Here is a 19,621-nt window from a genome sequence, read left to right on the forward strand (position 1 = left end):
GCCTTTTAAATCAGTAAATTTTCATAAAAACAAAGATCACATCCCTGTTTTTCTCAGTAGTAGTAACCTATTCCACTCTTTCCGACTCAAAATTGGCCTGAACTAAATTTAAGTTGGTGTGACGAATAAAAGAAGAAGAAGAGCGCAAAAAAATAGGATATATACTAAACTTTTAAGAAATAACGGGATGTAAATTTTGATTTTACGACATTTTGCTGATCTAAAGGGTGTGCTAGAGGCTTAAAATACTAAATTTTGTTTAGTAAAAATCCTAAATATTTAGAAAAAATGGATTTAATTGTATCAGAAAATTTCATAAAATCCAAATTCACTTTTCTTTCTTTCTTAAAAGTTTTGCATATGTCTATCTTGCTCTTTCGCACTCTTTCTTCTTTTGTACAGTACACCAAATTAAGTTTAATTCAATCTAATTTTGAGTGAAAAAATATTGGTATAGACTTACGCAAATCCTTTGAAAAAGAAAAGGCTGATTTAAAAGGTGTATCGGTGGCGTAAAAATCTCAGCTAAAAATAAATTTGATCGTTAAAAAATCAAATTTGATCAGTAAAAATCAAATTTAATTAGTACTCTATTAAAGGCTCTAAAAGCAAGTGAAATTTTCATTAAAAGCACAATATGTTATTTTTGTATTATGTACATTAAACTCATTTTAATAAAGAGTTAAGACTTATGATTTAATTTTTAGGAAATTTTTATGAAATCAGAGTTCACAACTCTTTCTTTTAAAATAGTGTTCCATATCTATCCCACTCTTTTGTATCCAAAAATAACTGAATCTAAATTGAATTTGTAGTGATGTTCAAAAGGAGAAGAAGAGTGCGGCAAAGTGAAATAGAGATATGCATAACTTGTGGAAAAGAAAGAGATATGAATTTTGATTTCATAGATTTTCCTTATCTAAAAGATGTGCCGGAGCCATTACTGACCGACTTTAGTTTTTTACTGACTAAAACTAGTATTTTTACTGCTTTTTATTCTTTTAAATTTGATTTTTCACTGACTAAATTTCATATTTCTCATCTAAAATTGGAAAATTATAAAAATAGACCATTCTCAGAAAAATTTAATAAAAAACTCTTTCTACTAAAAATAAAATATGCCTAAAGGCAATATAACTTACTCAATATTAAGATTATTAATTTGAATTTGCGAAATTGATTCATTTTGATCCATTGTTGTTGATTTCGGATTACGTATGACTTTACTAAACTGCTTTTCAGTGTTTAAATATGAATTATAAATGTAACCCAAATTGATGATTGTTGTATCGTTGGATTGCACTAAAATTTAGAAATTAGTTAAAAGTTACTTAAATTCTATAAATTTTCTTTTTACCTGGATTCTCGCATAAGTCGTATCCGTCCACAGTAATTCTCACGATGTTGGGAAGAGGATTATCTACAGGGACGCGTATTTCAAAGTATATAGAATATTTGGGAATAGGATCACTTGTTTTGATCTTTGTGAAGTAGAGCTTTTTAATTTCTCCCAGGTAAGATTGATCGTTTATTTCTGCCTCCATTTGGACAGATATTGTTATGTTATCCAATCGATCCCTATCACCAAGATTCACAGCACCAATCCCAATCCATCCAATTGTTGGGTTTATGAATTCATAAAAGAATGCATCATGATCACAATTTCCCATGGGCAGCTTTTGAAAGCTCAATGATACACATGTGAGGAATATCAGTAAGTAGCAAGGCAAATACACGAGAAATTTCATTTTAAATATTTGCTAAAGCAGATATATTTTTAGTTAAGGATTAAACAGAAGAAGAACCAATTCGCACTTCAACACTAAAATCACGACTGTTTTATTGGAGTTAAGTGAACTTGTTTATGTTTATCCTCATGATTTTCTCATTCTCCACGAAACAGGTTTAATTTGCAAATTTGTTTTTTGTTGGGATATACAGTACATAGAATTCGTCATAAGTTACTGACCAAAAAAAACTGAGATGAAGAAATATATTAGATGAGATCATATATTCTGTCAGTAGAAGAGGTAAAAAGTTTAGAGTGGTATATCTCAGCTCCTGATGAACATAATTGGATGAGTGAACTATTGTTGGAAAGCTTGGTTCATTAGCTTTCAGAATCTGGTATATGTAATTGGCTATGGGTAAATCATGGTCATCCAGAACCATTTATGTCGAAGAAGACACTTTTTGCAGCGTCATTTTTGACCATCTACTGCTGGGACCAGGAGTGACCCATAATTCTCGCACTTGGACTGTTCGTTAGAGGAACTCAAAAGGTATAATTTGTAGAAGAAACTTTTTTTTTGGACATCTTACTTTTTTTTATTCATCGACTTTTGCAAGAATTTTAAAATGTTGAACGCACAGAAAAAATGACGGAAATCCTTCTATCCCATTTTCTGGACAAACTAATGAAGATATCGACTTGGAATGTTCTGAGTACCCCCCCATAAGTTGATCCAAGGAATCCAAATGTCACTTCAATTTCATCCCCACGTCTATCCTTCCCCTCCAGAAATCACTCCTTTAGGAATATCTCAAGAACCAGACCATCGATGCATTTCATTTTGGGATATGTTTTAGAGAGTATCCTGGCGGACATTTCATTCATACATCTCAAAGACGTCCGACCTCTTCTTCTTGCACTTGCTAATAATCTGGTTAGTAGAGCAGAATTTCTTCTGATCAATTTTCTGACCAAAGAGACAAAGTTAGCGACTTTTATTGTTCTGAGTACCCCCCCATAAGTTAATCTAAGGAATCGAAACAACAGATGCATTTGCCTCTCATCCCACTCCTTCTCCTCCAGAAACCACTCTTTTGGGAATATCTCAAGAAATAAACCATCGATCCTTTTCATATTTGGATATGTTTTTGACATGGCCAAGGCGGACATTTCGTCCTCAGACACTAATATCATCCAGGAATTTATTCTTGGAATTTCCAAGGCCAATTAATAGACTGCGTAAGGGAGTGTATTTTTAACGGATTTAGACAGAATGTAGTTTATTTGATAGATCTTAAATTTTTTTACAAGCTTATTCAATTTTTACTTGGTTAAGTATTTCTTTTATGTTGAAATTCACTGGTACAAAAGTTTAAACACTTATTTTCTAGATTCCAAAAAAATATTCCTGGATGATATTGGTGTCTGAGGACAAAATGTCCGCCTTGGCCATGTCAAAAACATATCCAAATATGAAAAGGATCGATGGTTTATTTCTTGAGATATTCCCAAAAGAGTGGTTTCTGGAGGAGAAGGAGTGGGATGAGAGGCAAATGCATGTGTTGTTTCGATTCCTTAGATTAACTTATGGGGGGGTACTCAGAACAATAAAAGTCGCTAACTTTGTCTCTTTGGTCAGAAAATTGATCAGAAGAAATTCTGCTCTACTAACCAGATTATTAGCAAGTGCAAGAAGAAGAGGTCGGACGTCTTTGAGATGTATGAATGAAATGTCCGCCAGGATACTCTCTAAAACATATCCCAAAATGAAATGCATCGATAGTCTGGTTCTTGAGATATTCCTAAAGGAGTGATTTCTGGAGGGGAAGGATAGACGTGGGGATGAAATTGAAGTGACATTTGGATTCCTTGGATCAACTTATGGGGGGGTACTCAGAACATTCCAAGTCGATATCTTCATTAGTTTGTCCAGAAAATGGGATAGAAGGATTTCCGTCATTTTTTCTGTGCGTTCAACATTTTAAAATTCTTGCAAAAGTCGATGAATAAAAAAAGTAAGATGTCCAAAAAAAAAAGTTTCTTCTACAAATTATACCCTTTGAGTTCCTCTAACAAATAGTCCTTGTGCGAGAATTGTGAGTTACTCCTGGTCCCAGAAGTAGATGGTCAAAAATGACGCTGCAAAAAGTGTCTTCTTCGACATAAATGGTTCTGGATGACCATGATTTACCCATAGCCAATTACATATACCAGATTCTGAAAGCTAATGAACCAAGCTTTCCAACAATAGTTCACTCATCCAATTATGTTCATCAGGAGCTGAGATATACCACTCCAAACTTTTTACCTCTTCTACTGACAGAATATATGATCTCATCTAATATATTCATTATTTCTGTATATATAATGTAAAATGTCAAATATAAAAAATATATAACTTGATGTCTACAAAACAGTTATTTTCAGTAAATACAATATTAACGCACAAAAGATGTTTAAGGATTTGAGTCACCTTATTCAGCCAAATTGAAATGGAATTTCCGCCTCATTAAGAACTTATGTTTTTCCTTAACCTTTTGCCGCATACCGTAAAATATTACACATTAATTTAGTACGAGAAACTTGATGGCGTCACTAAACCAAAGAAACCGTCCTTGAACTGTTCACGAACATTGCAATCAACAAAACATGTTGGAAGAACGGATCATTTTTGAATTTGCTGTCGAAGTGGTCGGTTCTTAGTTAATTCTTCCCCAATAAAAAGATGTTAAAAGTGTTTTGTTTTGTTATTCTTTTCGCCTCAGCAATGATAAACGCCAGAGAAGGCCCAGATTGTAAATATAACACTTTCATTTTTTTTTATTCAGCTTATGACGTGATTTGATGCTTTTTTGTGCTTTTAGATATTTTTAAGACTTGTAGAATAGAAGAACAAACGCTAGAACATGGACAAGTCTGGACGCAACCAGTTTATTGTGTTCAATTTTTCTGCTACGATGGCATCATCATTAGACTTCTTGGCTGCTCAGTATCTTTGAATCCTGGCCCAAATTGCACTATTACATCAGTTCAACCAAATTATGATTATCCTCATTGTTGTCCAAAAGTTATTTGTAATTAAATAATTAAAATAAGCTAACAGTGCAAATAACACTAAGTATTCTAGTAAAATTTGATTTAAAAAAATCGATATTGATTCATTGATACGATTGATAGGGGAAAGTGCCCATGCTTGATACGATCCAAGCTTGATAATAACTATTTTTTTCGTACGTTAATCAATAATTGTGACTCATAGTAATATATTTTAATAGCTGGTCCTAAGCCTCACATTTCCTAAAAAATAGGATCACAGCTCTTTTTTCCTAGTTTCAGGAAGTAAAAATCAAAAATGGGTTCAAAACTGTAATTTCAATACATGATATTTCATAAGTAGGGTAAGTGTGCCAAATTCCGGCCAGCTTGCAATTCCGGCCACCTTTTTTGTTCCTCGAACTTCCATGAATTTTTAGTTTTTACATACTCCAGAGATTATACAATGCAAAAGAATAACAAAAAATGTAGCTTCGATAAACGAGATGACGTGAAAAAGATATTGCGAGAATTCCCGAAGGGCAAGGAACTATGAGAATGAAGGTGGCCGAAATAGGGCACCAAAGCTATGTCTATATTTTTATTCATTTTAAAATGTATTAAGAATGATTTTAAAGTAAATAGAGACGATAAACTTTCTACAAGGTTCTAAGCAACACTCCTTAAAAAGAAGTAATGAAAAAAATCTATTTCTATTAAATATAATACATTTCAAACTTGAGACTTTGCCGCTTGCATGCAACTACGCCGAAATTTGACACACTTACCCTATTTCTTAATTAATGTTGCTGTTCGGGAAAACTATTCTCAAAGGCACATAGAGGGTTCATCAGTATTAATATTTATATAAAAATATTTTTACTTGGGAACACTGTTTTTGAGGGTGGTGAAAAATTCATAAATTCTACCTGTGTCCATCCTATATTTTAAGAAGGGTCCATGAATGATAATTTAAATGTGGCAACTCTATCATTAGATGTGATTCTTTCATAATTACACCTATTGTAATCCTCAAATTTTATCGACAATTGACATAGCCTTCAACCCTGTTGCCTGAATTTTAAGGTTGCAGAATGCTATTTTCATGGACTCAAAGTGAAAAAATGGTTTTTGCTAGCGGCCTAATGTCATAAAAACATGGCTTAGAAAAATTACATTAGAGTGATTTTAAAACTAATAAACAGTCTTACAAACCGACGGCTCCATTCCATACTATGCTAAGTCGACTTAGCCTTATATTACTCCAAGCGATATCCCACCCGGCAAATTCGGCAGAATTCTGCAGAAATTCGTCAGATTTGAAAATGTAACTACCGAAAATTCTGCAGAATTTTGTTCTAAAGGTGGATCCGATCGTTGTATGAAAATTCTGCAGAATTTTCTGCAGAATTTCTACAGAAAATTTTACGAATTTTCGTCACTTTCCTCAAGATGTCGTTCTGTCAAAATGGACTTGAAATATTTTCTCTGAAATTATTTATCAACTTGATAGAATTTATAATCATGATTTTCATGAAATATTTTATATATACAAGTACTGCGAGGATATGCTGTCTATAGAGAAGGATTAAATAGCAGTATTAAACATACTCCCGACCGAAAATTCTGCATTTTTTGATAAATTGTACAAGAATTTTCTTAAGAACAAAAGAAATTACGATGTGATTTTTAGCTGAGGCCTTTAAAATTATTTATTATTTATGAAAAAATTATTCTTTTCATTTCATTAAGTATATTTTCGTCAATTTTTCCAATAAAATCTATAGATTTGAAATAATCGTCTCTGAAGCAGCCATTACGTAACGGTTGTGAGACTTCGCTTACTCGAGACAAATGTTGATAGCTTTGGTTGTTTGCCGATAGTGCGGTTTTTGAATGATGGCCGTTAAAAAAGGAAGAAGAAGAAAAATTGCGGAATTGGAGAACGAAGTTTTGCTGGGATGTTGTTCCTGAGACCGAGATCTACAGCTGGTGAAAATTTGGTGGTCATCCGACGATTTTCAGGAACTATTTGAGGTGGGATTATGAACCTAATAAGTGATACATTTTTTTGTCATAGTGGAAGAATCGCTTCGGTTTGTGTGGTAATCAGAAAATACAGTAGACTCTCTCAAATTCGGGCATATGGGACCGCAATGTCAGCCGAATTAGACAGAAATTCGGGCGACAAACTTTTTGAAATGCAACGATTTTTTATTCATGTGCATATAGATATTGAGTTCACACACTCATATATAACGTAAATTGCATGAAAATCCCTCAATAATGCAAAATCACATCAAAACTAAGACAAACCATGCCAAATTTGAACATATTTGATTCATTTGATTATCATAATCAAACTTGAAAAATGACAACAAACTTTTTTCAAATGTAACCGCTGCCTGAATTAAAAAGTAGCCCGATCTTAAAAGAGCCGAATTTGCGAGAGTCTACTGTAATCACAAACCTTGAAAATCATTTTACAGTATCAAGCATGGGCACTTTCCCCTACCATCTGGTGTCCGTTGAATTTAGGTTTCATTTAAAATTCAAAATGTTGCCCTAGCCGCCTGAAAGTAGGCAAAATTGAAATGTTTCATGAATGTTTTATGTTTCCGAAGGGTAAGTTTCAAAAGTTGAGAATCAAAACAAAGTCTTGTCCGCAGAATACCTCCAGCATTTCGGGTAAAATCAAGTGAAAATTAACTTTTAGTGAAAAAGAAATCATGGAAAGAGTTTATCCTCCACGTCAGACAGCTAAATTCAAGATAAAGGATCGCATGAAGCATTTCTTAGATGCAATTCCCATTGATGGTGTGGAAAAGTTCCCGGAAAATGATGAAGATATCCAGAAATTGATGGGAATGGAAGGCGATAATACGAAATTCATTTCATTAATGGATTCTATAGATTTGGGACAAATATCATCAGACCACGATATTCCCGTGGAGACATTTGATCCTACGAAAACCTTCTACAATCGCAACGTTGGTGTCAGTATTGAGATTCCCACGGATGCCCTTAAGCTCCACACAATCCAGGCAAGGCTGAATAAGCATCAAAATGCCCATTGTCGGATTGACGAAAGGAAATCCAAGCACTCGAAACACAGACGTCTCAATCCGGACAATTTGGATGAGGAATTAGGGAATGATTTGGTACCATTCCAAGAAACTGTGATTAGTTTGCGCTTCTATCAACCCTTCAAGTTTGAACCGGATAATCCTTCTTTCCAAGTTAGCTTCTGTCAGGAATTTCTTGTACTGGGGTCACAGAAATTGTCTGTGTTGCGCAACAAAATCTTCTGTTCTGCTTCCTATGGACCCTTTCCGGAAATCAGTGAGAATCACCGTGGGGAAAAACCTCCACTGGACGACGATTCAGCATTCTTTTTCATCACGGATACGTTCTACAATGATTTTTCCCGTCCATACTCCAAGGATTACTCCTCACCAATCATCGAATGGGCCAAGAATATCGATGATATCGATGATCTCAAATCTTCCTCAATGGAAGACATTAGCTTCGAGGACCTGACTGTCCGCATAGGCTACCCACAGGTGTATCAACACTATGGGAACTGTGAGCATTTGTTCGTATTCTCAGATGTAAGGCTACTGCAATCATCGGATATCCTCCAACGATCGCAATATCCATATCTTAGGACTGTCTCCAACAATCGTTGTCACATCTGCTTCATTTGTGGCGTAAATCCCGTGGCATATCTTGTACGGAACTGCCAGAGGCAAATAGCTGATCCTACATTCTATTGCAATATCTGCTTTGAGACATACCTCTACAAAGATGGTAAGAAGATTGGGAATTTCAAAGCTTACCGCTTTGCAGAATCACGTCCATCTACATGAAGTCCGTTTTAAAAGTAAAGTAAGCCATGAATAAAATATATTAAGTTAGCCCTGAAGTCTGAATTTCTACTGGAATGCATCTCTATTGCAAGGATTTCAAGTATTGGCTTGGACATTAAAAATACTTCACAATTCTAGGATTTTCAAAATTGGGGAAAGACCGGTAAAGTACTTCTAGAAGGCGGATTTCAAGCGAGACTGTGAGTCCTATGAGTCCTGTGAGCTATTTGAAATAATATTTAAAAACTTGAATCAAAGCTATGATATTATTAAATTGTGTAACGCACAATCAGGTAAGATGAAAAAAAATATGCGTTTAGAGTCGATCCTGGATCGGCTGTTCTAAAGCCGCCTTCGAGAAGCATTCCATCGAACTGTTTCCATGAACTAGGGTCCTTTCGGTACAGAGAGAGTATCAATAGAAATAAAAAAGGGGTGGCAAAGCGTTCCATGCTTTGCGAAATGCTGGAACTCATGACTTATACGGGCTTCAGACCTAAGACTTAGCCATATGGCTTAACTGCTCTAATCTTTTATCAATCACGATTTTTCGAAAAAATGTAACTTAGGAGTGGATTATTACAGATAAGTGACCTATAGGGTTATCAAAAAGCATTAAAATTGCTCGCTATTTAGGATTTTGAGATCTTCGGGAACTGGGCTAAACCTCTAGTCTGAAACTGGTCTTAGACTATATCCCAAAAGTACTTCGCATAATTTATCGGTTCTCAACCCATTTTAACCTAATCAATCATACAAAAGATTCCGCTAAATGGCTTATGCGCTAGACACACTTACGACTTAAACCGGGAGACGACTTAGTGGAAAATTATTGAAATGAAGCTTAACCATTATGTAGAATATAATTACACTAAGCCGTCTCTCGGCTAATCCTCAAGTCTGTCAAGGCCCTTAGGAGTAATACAATTGATTTTGAGATAAAAATAGTTATCAGTTCATAACCCGTTCAGAATAAATTGAATCGGTTCAGATTTATCGGAAATTCCAAGACCTTTCTAACGAGCCCCATATGACACCATTCGGTTGAGAAGTACGCTCTCTACAGCCTTTGAAGACCTTGAAAATCGTTATTAGGAATGATTCAAAGGGATTTTCGTATTCAGGCGATATGTCTTAGTGTTCCCAGAAAACATACACTCAGTCTCGGCATTGTGCACTTCGAGATTATGCACCTGACAAGATTAAGCACATACAGTTATGCAAGTTTGCCTACTTTTGGGCGTCAATTTATGAAATCGTTTTTGAAATACGTCTGAATGTATAGGGGAGACTGGGGCAAAAAGTCACAAATCGAAAAATTCAAAATTCAATATCTTCCAAGATAAAAAAGATAGCGGCTCAAATTTTTTTCTATAGATAGCCTCCATAGACCTTCTTCAATGTCGTAAGTTTGTTAGAATTTGAACAAGGTATTTAGAAAATAAAAAATATCGAATTTGTAGCTCTATTTTTGAAATATTTTCCTTGCAGAAGATAACAATTATTACCTACTTATTTTCCAAAATTAATGCACTGGTGAATATTTTCTAAATAATTTAGATTTTTTGAATACGAATCCGCTATCTATTTTAGAATTTCACAAGTTCTTTCCTCCAGAAAACCTTTTATTAAAAATGGCCACTTGGGGTAAAAAGTAACAAAAGGTATAGAGCAAAAAATAACAAAAAAGCGAAGCAATTTTTGATGTTTCACGGCGAAAAGAAACGTCATTATCATGTCTCGCCGCTTGTTGTTTGCATTGGTCAAACGATTTGCAGTCTTTGGTATTTTTTTTCCAAAATAGCTTGCAAAGCGTTTTTCTCGTTTTCTCACTTTTCTCGCAAAGAAAACGGTGTTTTACAAAGGTGTAGGTGAATAAATTTTCTGTAAAAATATGTCCTCTAAGTATTTTTTAAATTTACGGAAGCCCGTAATGAAGCGAATCAAAATATGATAATACCCCATGTCTGGTACTATTTGCCCCAGCATTTTTGAGAATAGTCACAAAATTACCTTTTATAAATTGGCTCGATAAACGTATTTCCTTACAAAATAGAGGAAAAGTACTTTCACAAAGTTGTAGAGCAGTAAATTTCCTATAAAACTGCGCTAATTAGAAATTTTTGAAGCGCTCGAGTAGCTTGTAAAAAAATAAAATATCTGTTTTGTGACTTTGCCAAAGTCTCCCCTACTATTTTGTGACGTGGGAAATTTGGAGACATTATGCTTATTTTTTAGTATAAAACTTTAATTTCTTTTATTAAGGTAAAAATTTTAAATATTCTAACAATTTATAATAATAAAACATTTATTTATGCCCCAAGCAAAGCATTTTACAATTAAGTTACTATACAAATACAATAATTATTGCTCTAAAATACAATCAGAATAAGAATAAAAATTAACAGAAACAGAAAATGCGGAGGTGATCCGAGACAAAGAATTTTTTTTTCATGAAAATTCAGAGATGTGTTTATGTACAATTTTTTTAAAATATTTTCCGGTGTGGAATCCGGGTGTTTGTATGTGAAATGATTGAAGAGTTTAACAGATGTGAATTTGAGACTTTTTAGACCGAATTTAGTAGTTTGTGGATTTATGTTTTTTATGGAGTTAATTTGTCTTGAGTTAATTTATTGAAGAACTCTGGCCAAAGAGTACTGTTTCTTGATGAATTTCTTTTAAACAGTTGAATCTTTTTGTTTGAACTACTTTTACTCCGCGCGAAATTCGTTCCACGGCCGATTCATTCAATAGAAAGCCCCTGCAGGTATGCAAATTTTCTCGATGCGTAATGCCATTTCGCGCTTTTTCGGTCCCGAAAATGTGCATAATCCCGGGACAGAGTGTAGTTTCAGAGGGAAGGGAGGGGTGAGGGATATATTAAAATAGAGCCGACTTGTGTGGGGTCATCCGAAGGTCTCAAATCTACCTTTAACCGTTTGGCCTCTAGGCGTGACAACGGACTGCTCGTCTGTGACGTAATTTTTTAGAAATTGTCTGAAACGCGAATATATGATAAAAGTAAGCCCCCTGGGGGGAGGGGAAGGTGGAAATTTTGTAAGTGAAAAAAATCGAGGGATTATATTATATACTGGCCTCTGTGAAGTTCGAGCAGTAAAAGGAGGAAAAGTATTAATAATGAAGACTTCTAAATGAAGTCCTTTCGGATTGGAAATTCCTGGAAGAACATCAGTCTCCGTAAGAATCAGGCAAGGCACCGATCCCGCCTCCTTCAAAAATTCTTAAAACCAAAATCTTGAAATTATTCTAATTTGCTTTAATTGCAATCCTTGAATTTTTATGATTACGATTTCAAATGGATTAAACTTTCGGGTTATTATAGTTTACCAAAGTATTTCTTATGATACTTCCTTCCAAGGAATCGTTTTCCTGACACATGTATTTTTTTGGCTGAGGCAATTGCTCCAGGTCGGCTGGTGTGAGATTCCAATTTATATGGAAAGTTTCATTTTCATCCTCTACGAAATTGTGCAGAGAGCAACAAGCTGCCACGACTTCAGGCATAAAAGTGTGCCCAATTTCACTCCTTTTTAGGAGAATCCTCCATCTACCTTTTAGTCGTCCAAATGCGGCCTCAACAGACACTCTGGCCCTGTTTAAGCGTTTGTTAAATTGATCTTTTTCTTCTGGCAGATTGGGTTCATTAAAATCTTTCATCAGCCATGGGAGCAGTGGATAAGCCGGATCTCCTATTATCAAATACGGGATATTCACCCCGTTCCAGTGAAAATTGCTTCTCGGGATTAGCTCTTCCTTCCGGAGATATAAGCAAGAATTTTTAAAAACGAACGCATCATTGCATGATCCCGGATGTTTGACGCTAATGTCAATAAACTTCTTGTCGTGGTCGACTGTGGCCTGAAGGATAATAGAGGCATAGTCCCTACTATTTAAAAAATCTTTTCTGTCTTCTTCTGGTGATGAGATCGGAATATGGCTTCTGTCCAGTACGCCAATAATTTGTGGCAAGCTAGAAATATTTTGGAATTCTCGAGCAGATTCCCTGCATTCGTCCTGTTTTGGCATCCGGATAAGTCTTGGCACAAGTTTCTCATTTATGCATTTGATGACCCGATGGAAATGTTGACAAAGAGTACTCTTGTGGATGCCAAAGGCATCCCCGATTACCCTGTACTCAGCGCAACTTGCTAATTTGTATAATGTCAATGCAACTTGTTTTTCCGGAGGTACAGGTATACGCGTTGAGATGAGATTAGGTTGATGCTGTAGGTCCTCCCGGAGAAGCTCAACAAGCTTCCAAAATGACTCGCGCGACATACGGAAAGCGTCCTTGAATTCTGCCTCTGGTGCTTCATCACGGAGTCTTACCCATGCTGCGTCCATTCGGGAATATGCCCATACTGTTCGGATCCTCCTCATCTTATATTTCAATAGAAGAGAGAAGTATTCAAGCATCAAGTTCCTGAAAGGAAAACAAGAATATGTCACAGTATTCTTATATGGTCAAAATAATAGAACTTACTTCATCCTTGTTCTGAATTCTCTCTGTCTTCTTGCTCTCAGCATCCTCCGAGCCAGCAAATATTTTATTATGGTCATTTTGAGAAACTCTTTGGACAATTCAATTACATCTAACCTTACAAACGTTATTCGCGCAAAAATTTGATTCCAAAATTTAATCTTGCGGTGTAAACGGGATTAAAATTTTTAAGAAAATTCAATCTTAATCCAAAGCGGCCGGCGGAGATGCCTTCAATGTTTCATGCTTTTCTTATAAAAGTTTCAAGGGCGTTTCTCAAATGTTTCACTGACGGGAGCAGAAACATGCATGTTGTTGATTAAGGTGATTATTGAAAATCACAGATATTGTATTCAACATAACTTGTAATATCACCGCAGGACAACGCAAATTAAAATTAAAATTAAATTTTTATTAAAGTTTGACCATAGGGGGAGCTGGGGCTACTTTGAGCGGTGGGGCTAAATTGATACATGTTTTTTCGCCTATTTTTAAATGAAGCTGGAACTTCCAATTATATTATTTAGGTTTTAGATAGATCCACAATTACTTTTTCTATCTAAATTACATCACGTCAAAATCTAGTTTCCATTAGAAATATATGAAAAAATTCTATAACAATGTAGCCCCACAGCTCAAAGTAGCCCTACCTCCCCCTAAATGAAATGCAAGTTTCTGTATGTCGTCAGTTAAATCAGCATTTGTCGTAAGTTCCTTTGGCAACTTTTCAGGAGACGAAATTTTCAGTTCAGCTTTATTTTTCTTAAAAATCAGCAACGAATGCGATACTTTTGAGTCAAAATAATAAAAGTGTCACTAATAAACTGTAAGTTAACTTGAGAATATCTTTATAAAATGATTTAAAAGCTGATATATTGAGATTTGAGATATATGTTCGATGAAACATAATAAGATTTTATCGTAACTTCCATCATTTATAAAGCCGTAACTTCCAATGTATGGAGATCTTGGAAGTTACGACAATTTTCAAAAATGCATTATTTCAATGTGAATGACTCTAGTGATAATAAGCACCTTTATTTGACTAAACTAATCAATTAAACTCTTATCTCTGTCTCTAAAAGCATTTATTTTATAAATTTTATTGAATAAATTTTGTGCGCCGTATCGCTTCTGTTGTTTTGAATTAATGACAGATAGGCAGGGATTTTTCTCACTTTTTTTCTCACAGATATTGAATTAAAATGATTTAATGTTGCATTATTCGCAATGTCTTTGGATATTTGGAAGAGTTTGTAAACGTTTTAATGAGAAATATTACATTTTTGATGGAAATCACAAGCCACGCAAGCGACCAAAAGAAGTTACGACAAATTCTGATAAATTTTTATTAATTAAAGGCACTTATGATAATTTTTGTTTAAAATACTCCCTCCGTTCCGAAATAAGTCGTACGTTTGAAAAAAAATCTTGTTCCGAAATAAGTCATACGTTTGGGAAAAATTGGAATTAAGGGAAAGTTTGATGGTAAATGTTTTATGTATCAACAATTATCTCTTGTAAAGTACTATTGCTAATGTCCAGTACTAAAATTGGGGTCCAGTCTTGATGGTATGTTGAGGAACGAATGTCTTAAAAATGTCTTATTTTTGGCGTTTTATTTTCAATTTAAAATAGGTGCAGAATGGTGAGAGATACAAACTTGGGACCTTCGGGGGACCCCCCCATAAGTTGACCCTGGGACCATTAATATGTTCTTTATTTTGCCCCCACTCCATCCGTTCCCCTTCAAAATCATGTTTTTTGGGATTGCTCGAAAACACGCCGTGCGATTTTTTTCTTCAATTCAGAATATGTTTTAGAGAAACATATAAATTGTCCCAGGGTAAACTTATAGGGGGTCTGCCGAAGGTCCCAAGTCCCTATCTTTCACCATTTTGCATCCAGATATTCGAACACATAAAAAAAAGGATATTCTTTTTATTGCTCATTCTGCAAAATTTGAGCAATAAAAAATGTCATATCGGTAATAACTGTTGAGTTCTACTTGTGCATACTAATAATTTAGAACAAATTCCAGCCTGTAATGGTAATCACAGTCCATTTTTTAGTAATTAACTACCTACCGGAGCTCTTTAAAAAAAACGCGAAAAATGGACAACTTCACCTTATGAATTCCTCAACTTACCATCGTGATAAGATCCCGATATTATCCCTGAACATGGAGGATAGTTCATACACAAGATATTTGCAAATAACAAAAACATTCTCTGAAACCATTCCATAATCCCTAATTTTTCCCCAACCGTACGACTTATTTCGGAACGGAGGGAGTAATTTTTAATGGGCTTATACGTTTCTTTTTCTTAAGTGCGTTTAATAAACAAAATTACGCCGATTCTTTATATGTATATATGCCAAAATCGCAATAATGAAGTTACGACAAATGCTGGTTTAACTGATGATGTACCTGATATTTTTTATATGTATATCGCTCCTTGGAAATTACAAGGGTCAATTCACTTTATTGAGATTTTGAGTTTCTAAAGCACTTAGAAAGACAATTTAATAAATTTTCAGATGATATAAGTTATTAAATTTCGATATTAGAAAAGTTTTTCAAAATTTTAATCTTTTTGATAACTTGCATAATTTTGTTTGAAGTAAAGGGGCACAAAATATATTCATTGTTCAAATTTTTGTGAAACAGGGGACTAATACAAGTAAGTTGATCCCTTGCCATTCTAATTTCAGCAAAATTTGCACAACATTTAGAACGACAAGAAGCTAAATCATTAAAAAACATATTTTGAAAGATAAAAATATAAAAGTTTCGATGTTTATATTAGTGCTCATACATTTAGAAAAGAAATAAATTGTTTTTGTTCAGTCATTAAATTGAGATACTTATTTACACAAGTTGAATCTTTCATGCTGTCTCCTGAAAAATGGTCGAAAAATTGGCCCCTTGTAAATTCCAAGGAGCGATATGGAATTTATGCCGCAAAATTTGGGCCTACTAGATATTCTAGTCTTAAGAGAATGACTTGTTTTTTTCTTTTTTGTAAATTTGTAACTTATAAAAATATTCGGAAAGATGATCTCAAGATGCCTTTTGATGATTTTACGAAAGTCTCAAAGATAAATCACAACACCTACAAGGTAATGCGGGCTTATTTATTGGTGATTTTAGGTTATGTTTATCGTGGCGAGGAAAACCCGTGAAGTTCCGTTGAATAATGCAAAAAATCACGGGGATAAGTATAAATTTGCATAATTTGTCCAATAATTTATCAGGACTATCCCGTGGATTGAGTCATGTTTGCAGAAAGAGAGATTTCTACCAGAAACACCGGGAATGCCACAGTCAAAAAGGTTTGTCTGCCCTTGTTTTCAAGTTCCTGGAAGTTATCCCCTTCCTGACAATGATTATCCTACAGGAGCGCCACAGAAGCTTGAAGACATCATTGAGACTCGACGGAATCAGGCTAGAAGGAGTATTGTGGTGCAGGTGTATTCGGAGAATTCATTTCCGGAACTCCATTCATATTGCTCCCAATTTGGCTGCATTGTTGGGGCACACCACTATGGAATCAACCAGTATGGGGAAAATCTCAATTATATCCTGGTTGAGTTTGCGGAAGTGGAAGAAGCACTGGAAGCTGTGAGATCTAGTGGTTTTGTTCGAGAAGCCCAAGTACTTCCTGTTCAATCTTCCTTTATGTACTTTGGGAAAGGAGCTTCGAGGAAGCCTAGTCAGAATGCTAAATTGGCTTCGGTCAATGGCACGAATGTTGCGAGCAATGAGGAGCTTCATGAATGGCTTCAGGTGGCTTCGAGCATGGATGATCAGCTGAAGATCCTCTACAATGCCACAAAATTGAATGATTTGGGCACGAGAATGCGCTTCTTGGCAGCTCAGCAAATTGAAAATGCCCTTTCGGGGATGTTTCCCTTCGCCAGGGCTACTCCTTTTGGGTCATCTGTCAATGGTTTTGGGAAATTGGGATGTGATCTTGATCTCATCCTGGAGTTAGATAATATTCATCGGTCAAATGCTTCATCCCGCCTCATTTTTCACTCAAAAGAACTCACAGATGCCCGGCATCAGGTGCAGAAGTGCATGGAGAGGATAGGGGATGTCATGGAGCTTTTCCTGCCGGGAATTTCAAATGTTCGCAGGATTCTTCGGGCCAGAGTCCCAATTATTAAGTATAGGCATGAATTTCTAGACCTCGAGGTGGATTTATCCATGTCGAATACAAGTGGACTGTATATGTCGGAACTTCTCTATCTCTATGGGGAATTGGATGAGAGAGTTAGGCCCTTGACGTTTGCAATCAGACGCTGGGCTCATACGGTTTCCCTGACAAACTCCGTGGCTGGAAGATGGATCACAAATTTCTCTCTCACAGCCCTTGTTGTGTTCTTCCTGCAGCAACTGAAGAAGCCCATTGTGCCCTCGATAAACTACCTGGTAGGCAAAGCAACTCCCGGAGATACCAGAGTCACCATAGATGGGATCAATTGTACTTTTGCGCGAGATCTGCAAAATATTGACTTCAGGAAGACGAATGAGGACTCTCTGGGAAGTCTTTTGTTTCAATTCTTTGAGTTCTATTCCCACTTTGACTTTGCCAATAGAGCCATAAATCTCAATGAGGCCAAGAATACCCTAAAGCCCGATTTCTCTCCCATGTACATCGTCAATCCCTTTGAGATTAGTCTCAATGTGAGCAAGAATGTGAGCTTGGAAGAAGTTGAACACTTTCGGATGGAAGTGAGGGAAGCCGCATGGATTCTCGATTCCCTTGTGGAGAAGAGCACTGTAACTCCATGGGGTCTCCTGTCGCTTCTCCTAAAAGGTCCAGCTACAGTTCCTCGGCGACCAATGTTGGATGTTCGGAAACTCTTCGAAGTAGTTGACAGTGATCCGGAGGATCCCGCGGAAGAACTTTCTGCAGAAGAAAAGGTCCCAGGAGCTAAAGATAAGCATCAGACAAATGTCCTGGAAAGGAGATAGTGATTAAAAGACTAGTCTGTGAGCAGAAATAAAGTTGTTTTTTATTCAAAAATATGGTTCTTCTTCCTCTTCATCACATATTTCCATAGCGCAGGGATCATAATCCACAATGGTATTCCTGTAGGCTGTGGCTACTTTCTTGTCCCACCTACAGAGAGTACCTCCCCCACGTACTTTTTGATGCTCAGCTCGATTGATATCTCCCACACAAATCCAATCCTTCTCTCCCAGGGAAACTGCCCATTTTGAGTGATCATCCAAGGTGCGAAAAGTAGTTAATTTCCCTTCCATATGCACCACGAGATCTTTGAGATTGAACACTCCAAATTGCGTTGAACAGTTTGATTCCAAACGACCAGGACCATGGAGCCAAGATTCCACCATAAAAGTTGCACCTAGAGTAGGAGCCACCCAATCCATGTAGAGTTCTTTCTTGAATTTGGCACTTTTAGCAAAGCTCCTGAAAGTATTTCCCTGTTGAGATTGCAGCTCCTCGAGACGCCAAAAAGGCGGTTCTCTGATCATTTTCATGTCCGATGCTCTGACAAGATTCGGAAATTTGTCTTTTAGTGATTCTGGGAGGTTGATTTCATAGAAATGTGGCTCATTCATCTGCAACTGGAGGCCTATGGTGTCCATTTCTGATGCATTAAAGGTGACACAGAGAAAGCTCTGCCCGTAGATTGTGCCAGTTTTTGGATAGGTGTACGCTGAAGACAGCCTTTCTGGATATTTGGGTACAGAATGAATAAGCCAGAAGCCTGATTCCCCATCTGTCCCGATGACTCCCTTTGTATGCCCTCTCGTGGCATCTGTCTCACCTTCAGGTGGTTCATCATTGTACATCAGCACCAGATGCTGATCAGTGAGTTGAGACAAAGTGCGACCAGGAATGCTTTTGGGATCATCAATAGAATCAGCAGAAAGTGCCCAGTCATTGTCTTTATCCGTCAGCACGAGATACTGCAGTCCTGTTGAAATCTTCTTGGGCAGTTTGTACAAGTTAAACCAGTCAATTGGATTCCCTTGAGCATTCTGGCAAGATAGAGCGGCCTCTGAAAATTTCACAAAGGAGAAAAATGCAGGAAAAATCAGGAAAATCACAAGAGTACGAGACATTGTAACGGATGATCACCAAAAAAGCTTTATAAACTCTGCGTCAGAGAAGCTTTTCATCGAAGCTGCGATCACAGATCGCACCTGGGAGATCGAGTATCGCCGAAGCCAATGATTTGGCGGGAAAAATTGGCGCCTTGGTGTCTCTTCACGATCGAGAAAGTGTATTGATCGTCTACCTAGTTTACATAATTTATGCTGAACATGCTGAAACCCAGCTGTTTCACATTGAATTTAAAAGTCACGTCTGACGCACTTCTATCTGGTCAAACGAGATCAGGAACGAGATCGAAACAGATGCTCCCTGAAGATCAATCCACAACTCTGAGAAATTCTGCTAAATGATCCATATCCAGCAAACAAGACATGCACAATAAGAATCC

The 19,621-nt window shown here is 36.2% G+C and overlaps 5 protein-coding genes across 5 annotated transcripts in view; 2 read left to right on the top strand and 3 right to left on the bottom strand.

Annotated features, from left to right (window-relative positions):
• The window catches only part of LOC129807469 (uncharacterized), a 30,224-nt gene that overhangs the window by 1,405 nt on the left and 9,198 nt on the right, over positions 1-19,621 (bottom strand). Inside the window, exons 5-11 of the mRNA XM_055856797.1 lie at positions 18,200-19,177; positions 17,774-18,081; positions 17,459-17,693; positions 13,142-13,229; positions 12,787-13,081; positions 1,358-1,676; positions 1,143-1,302 (exon numbers count right to left, since the gene is read on the bottom strand). Coding sequence (XP_055712772.1) covers positions 1,143-1,302; positions 1,358-1,676; positions 12,787-13,081; positions 13,142-13,229; positions 17,459-17,693; positions 17,774-18,081; positions 18,200-19,177 — 2,383 coding nt within the window. The remainder of the gene's footprint in view (positions 1-1,142; positions 1,303-1,357; positions 1,677-12,786; positions 13,082-13,141; positions 13,230-17,458; positions 17,694-17,773; positions 18,082-18,199; positions 19,178-19,621) is intronic.
• Positions 7,384-8,690, top strand: LOC129810426 (snRNA-activating protein complex subunit 3). The gene has a single exon (XM_055860893.1). It carries the CDS (start codon positions 7,495-7,497, stop codon positions 8,632-8,634), a length of 1,140 nt encoding a protein of 379 aa, XP_055716868.1. The 5' UTR covers positions 7,384-7,494; the 3' UTR covers positions 8,635-8,690.
• LOC129810425 (uncharacterized) lies at positions 11,902-13,261 on the bottom strand. Its single transcript, XM_055860892.1, has 2 exons — positions 13,142-13,261; positions 11,902-13,081 (listed from the first exon to the last, which is right to left on the bottom strand). The coding sequence occupies exons 1-2, from the start codon at positions 13,216-13,218 to the stop codon at positions 11,959-11,961; spliced, it is 1,200 nt and encodes a 399-aa protein (XP_055716867.1). The 5' UTR covers positions 13,219-13,261; the 3' UTR covers positions 11,902-11,958.
• Positions 16,257-18,174, top strand: LOC129810417 (poly(A) RNA polymerase, mitochondrial). The gene is made up of 2 exons (XM_055860882.1): positions 16,257-16,474; positions 16,540-18,174. Exons 1-2 carry the CDS (start codon positions 16,339-16,341, stop codon positions 18,120-18,122), a joined length of 1,719 nt encoding a protein of 572 aa, XP_055716857.1. The 5' UTR covers positions 16,257-16,338; the 3' UTR covers positions 18,123-18,174.
• Positions 18,140-19,241, bottom strand: LOC129810428 (deoxyribonuclease-2-alpha-like). The gene has a single exon (XM_055860894.1). The coding sequence runs from the start codon at positions 19,239-19,241 to the stop codon at positions 18,168-18,170; it is 1,074 nt and encodes a 357-aa protein (XP_055716869.1). The 3' UTR covers positions 18,140-18,167.

The sequence above is a fragment of the Phlebotomus papatasi genome, chromosome 1 (assembly GCF_024763615.1).
Source record: "Phlebotomus papatasi isolate M1 chromosome 1, Ppap_2.1, whole genome shotgun sequence".
Lineage (NCBI taxonomy): Eukaryota > Metazoa > Arthropoda > Insecta > Diptera > Psychodidae > Phlebotomus > Phlebotomus papatasi.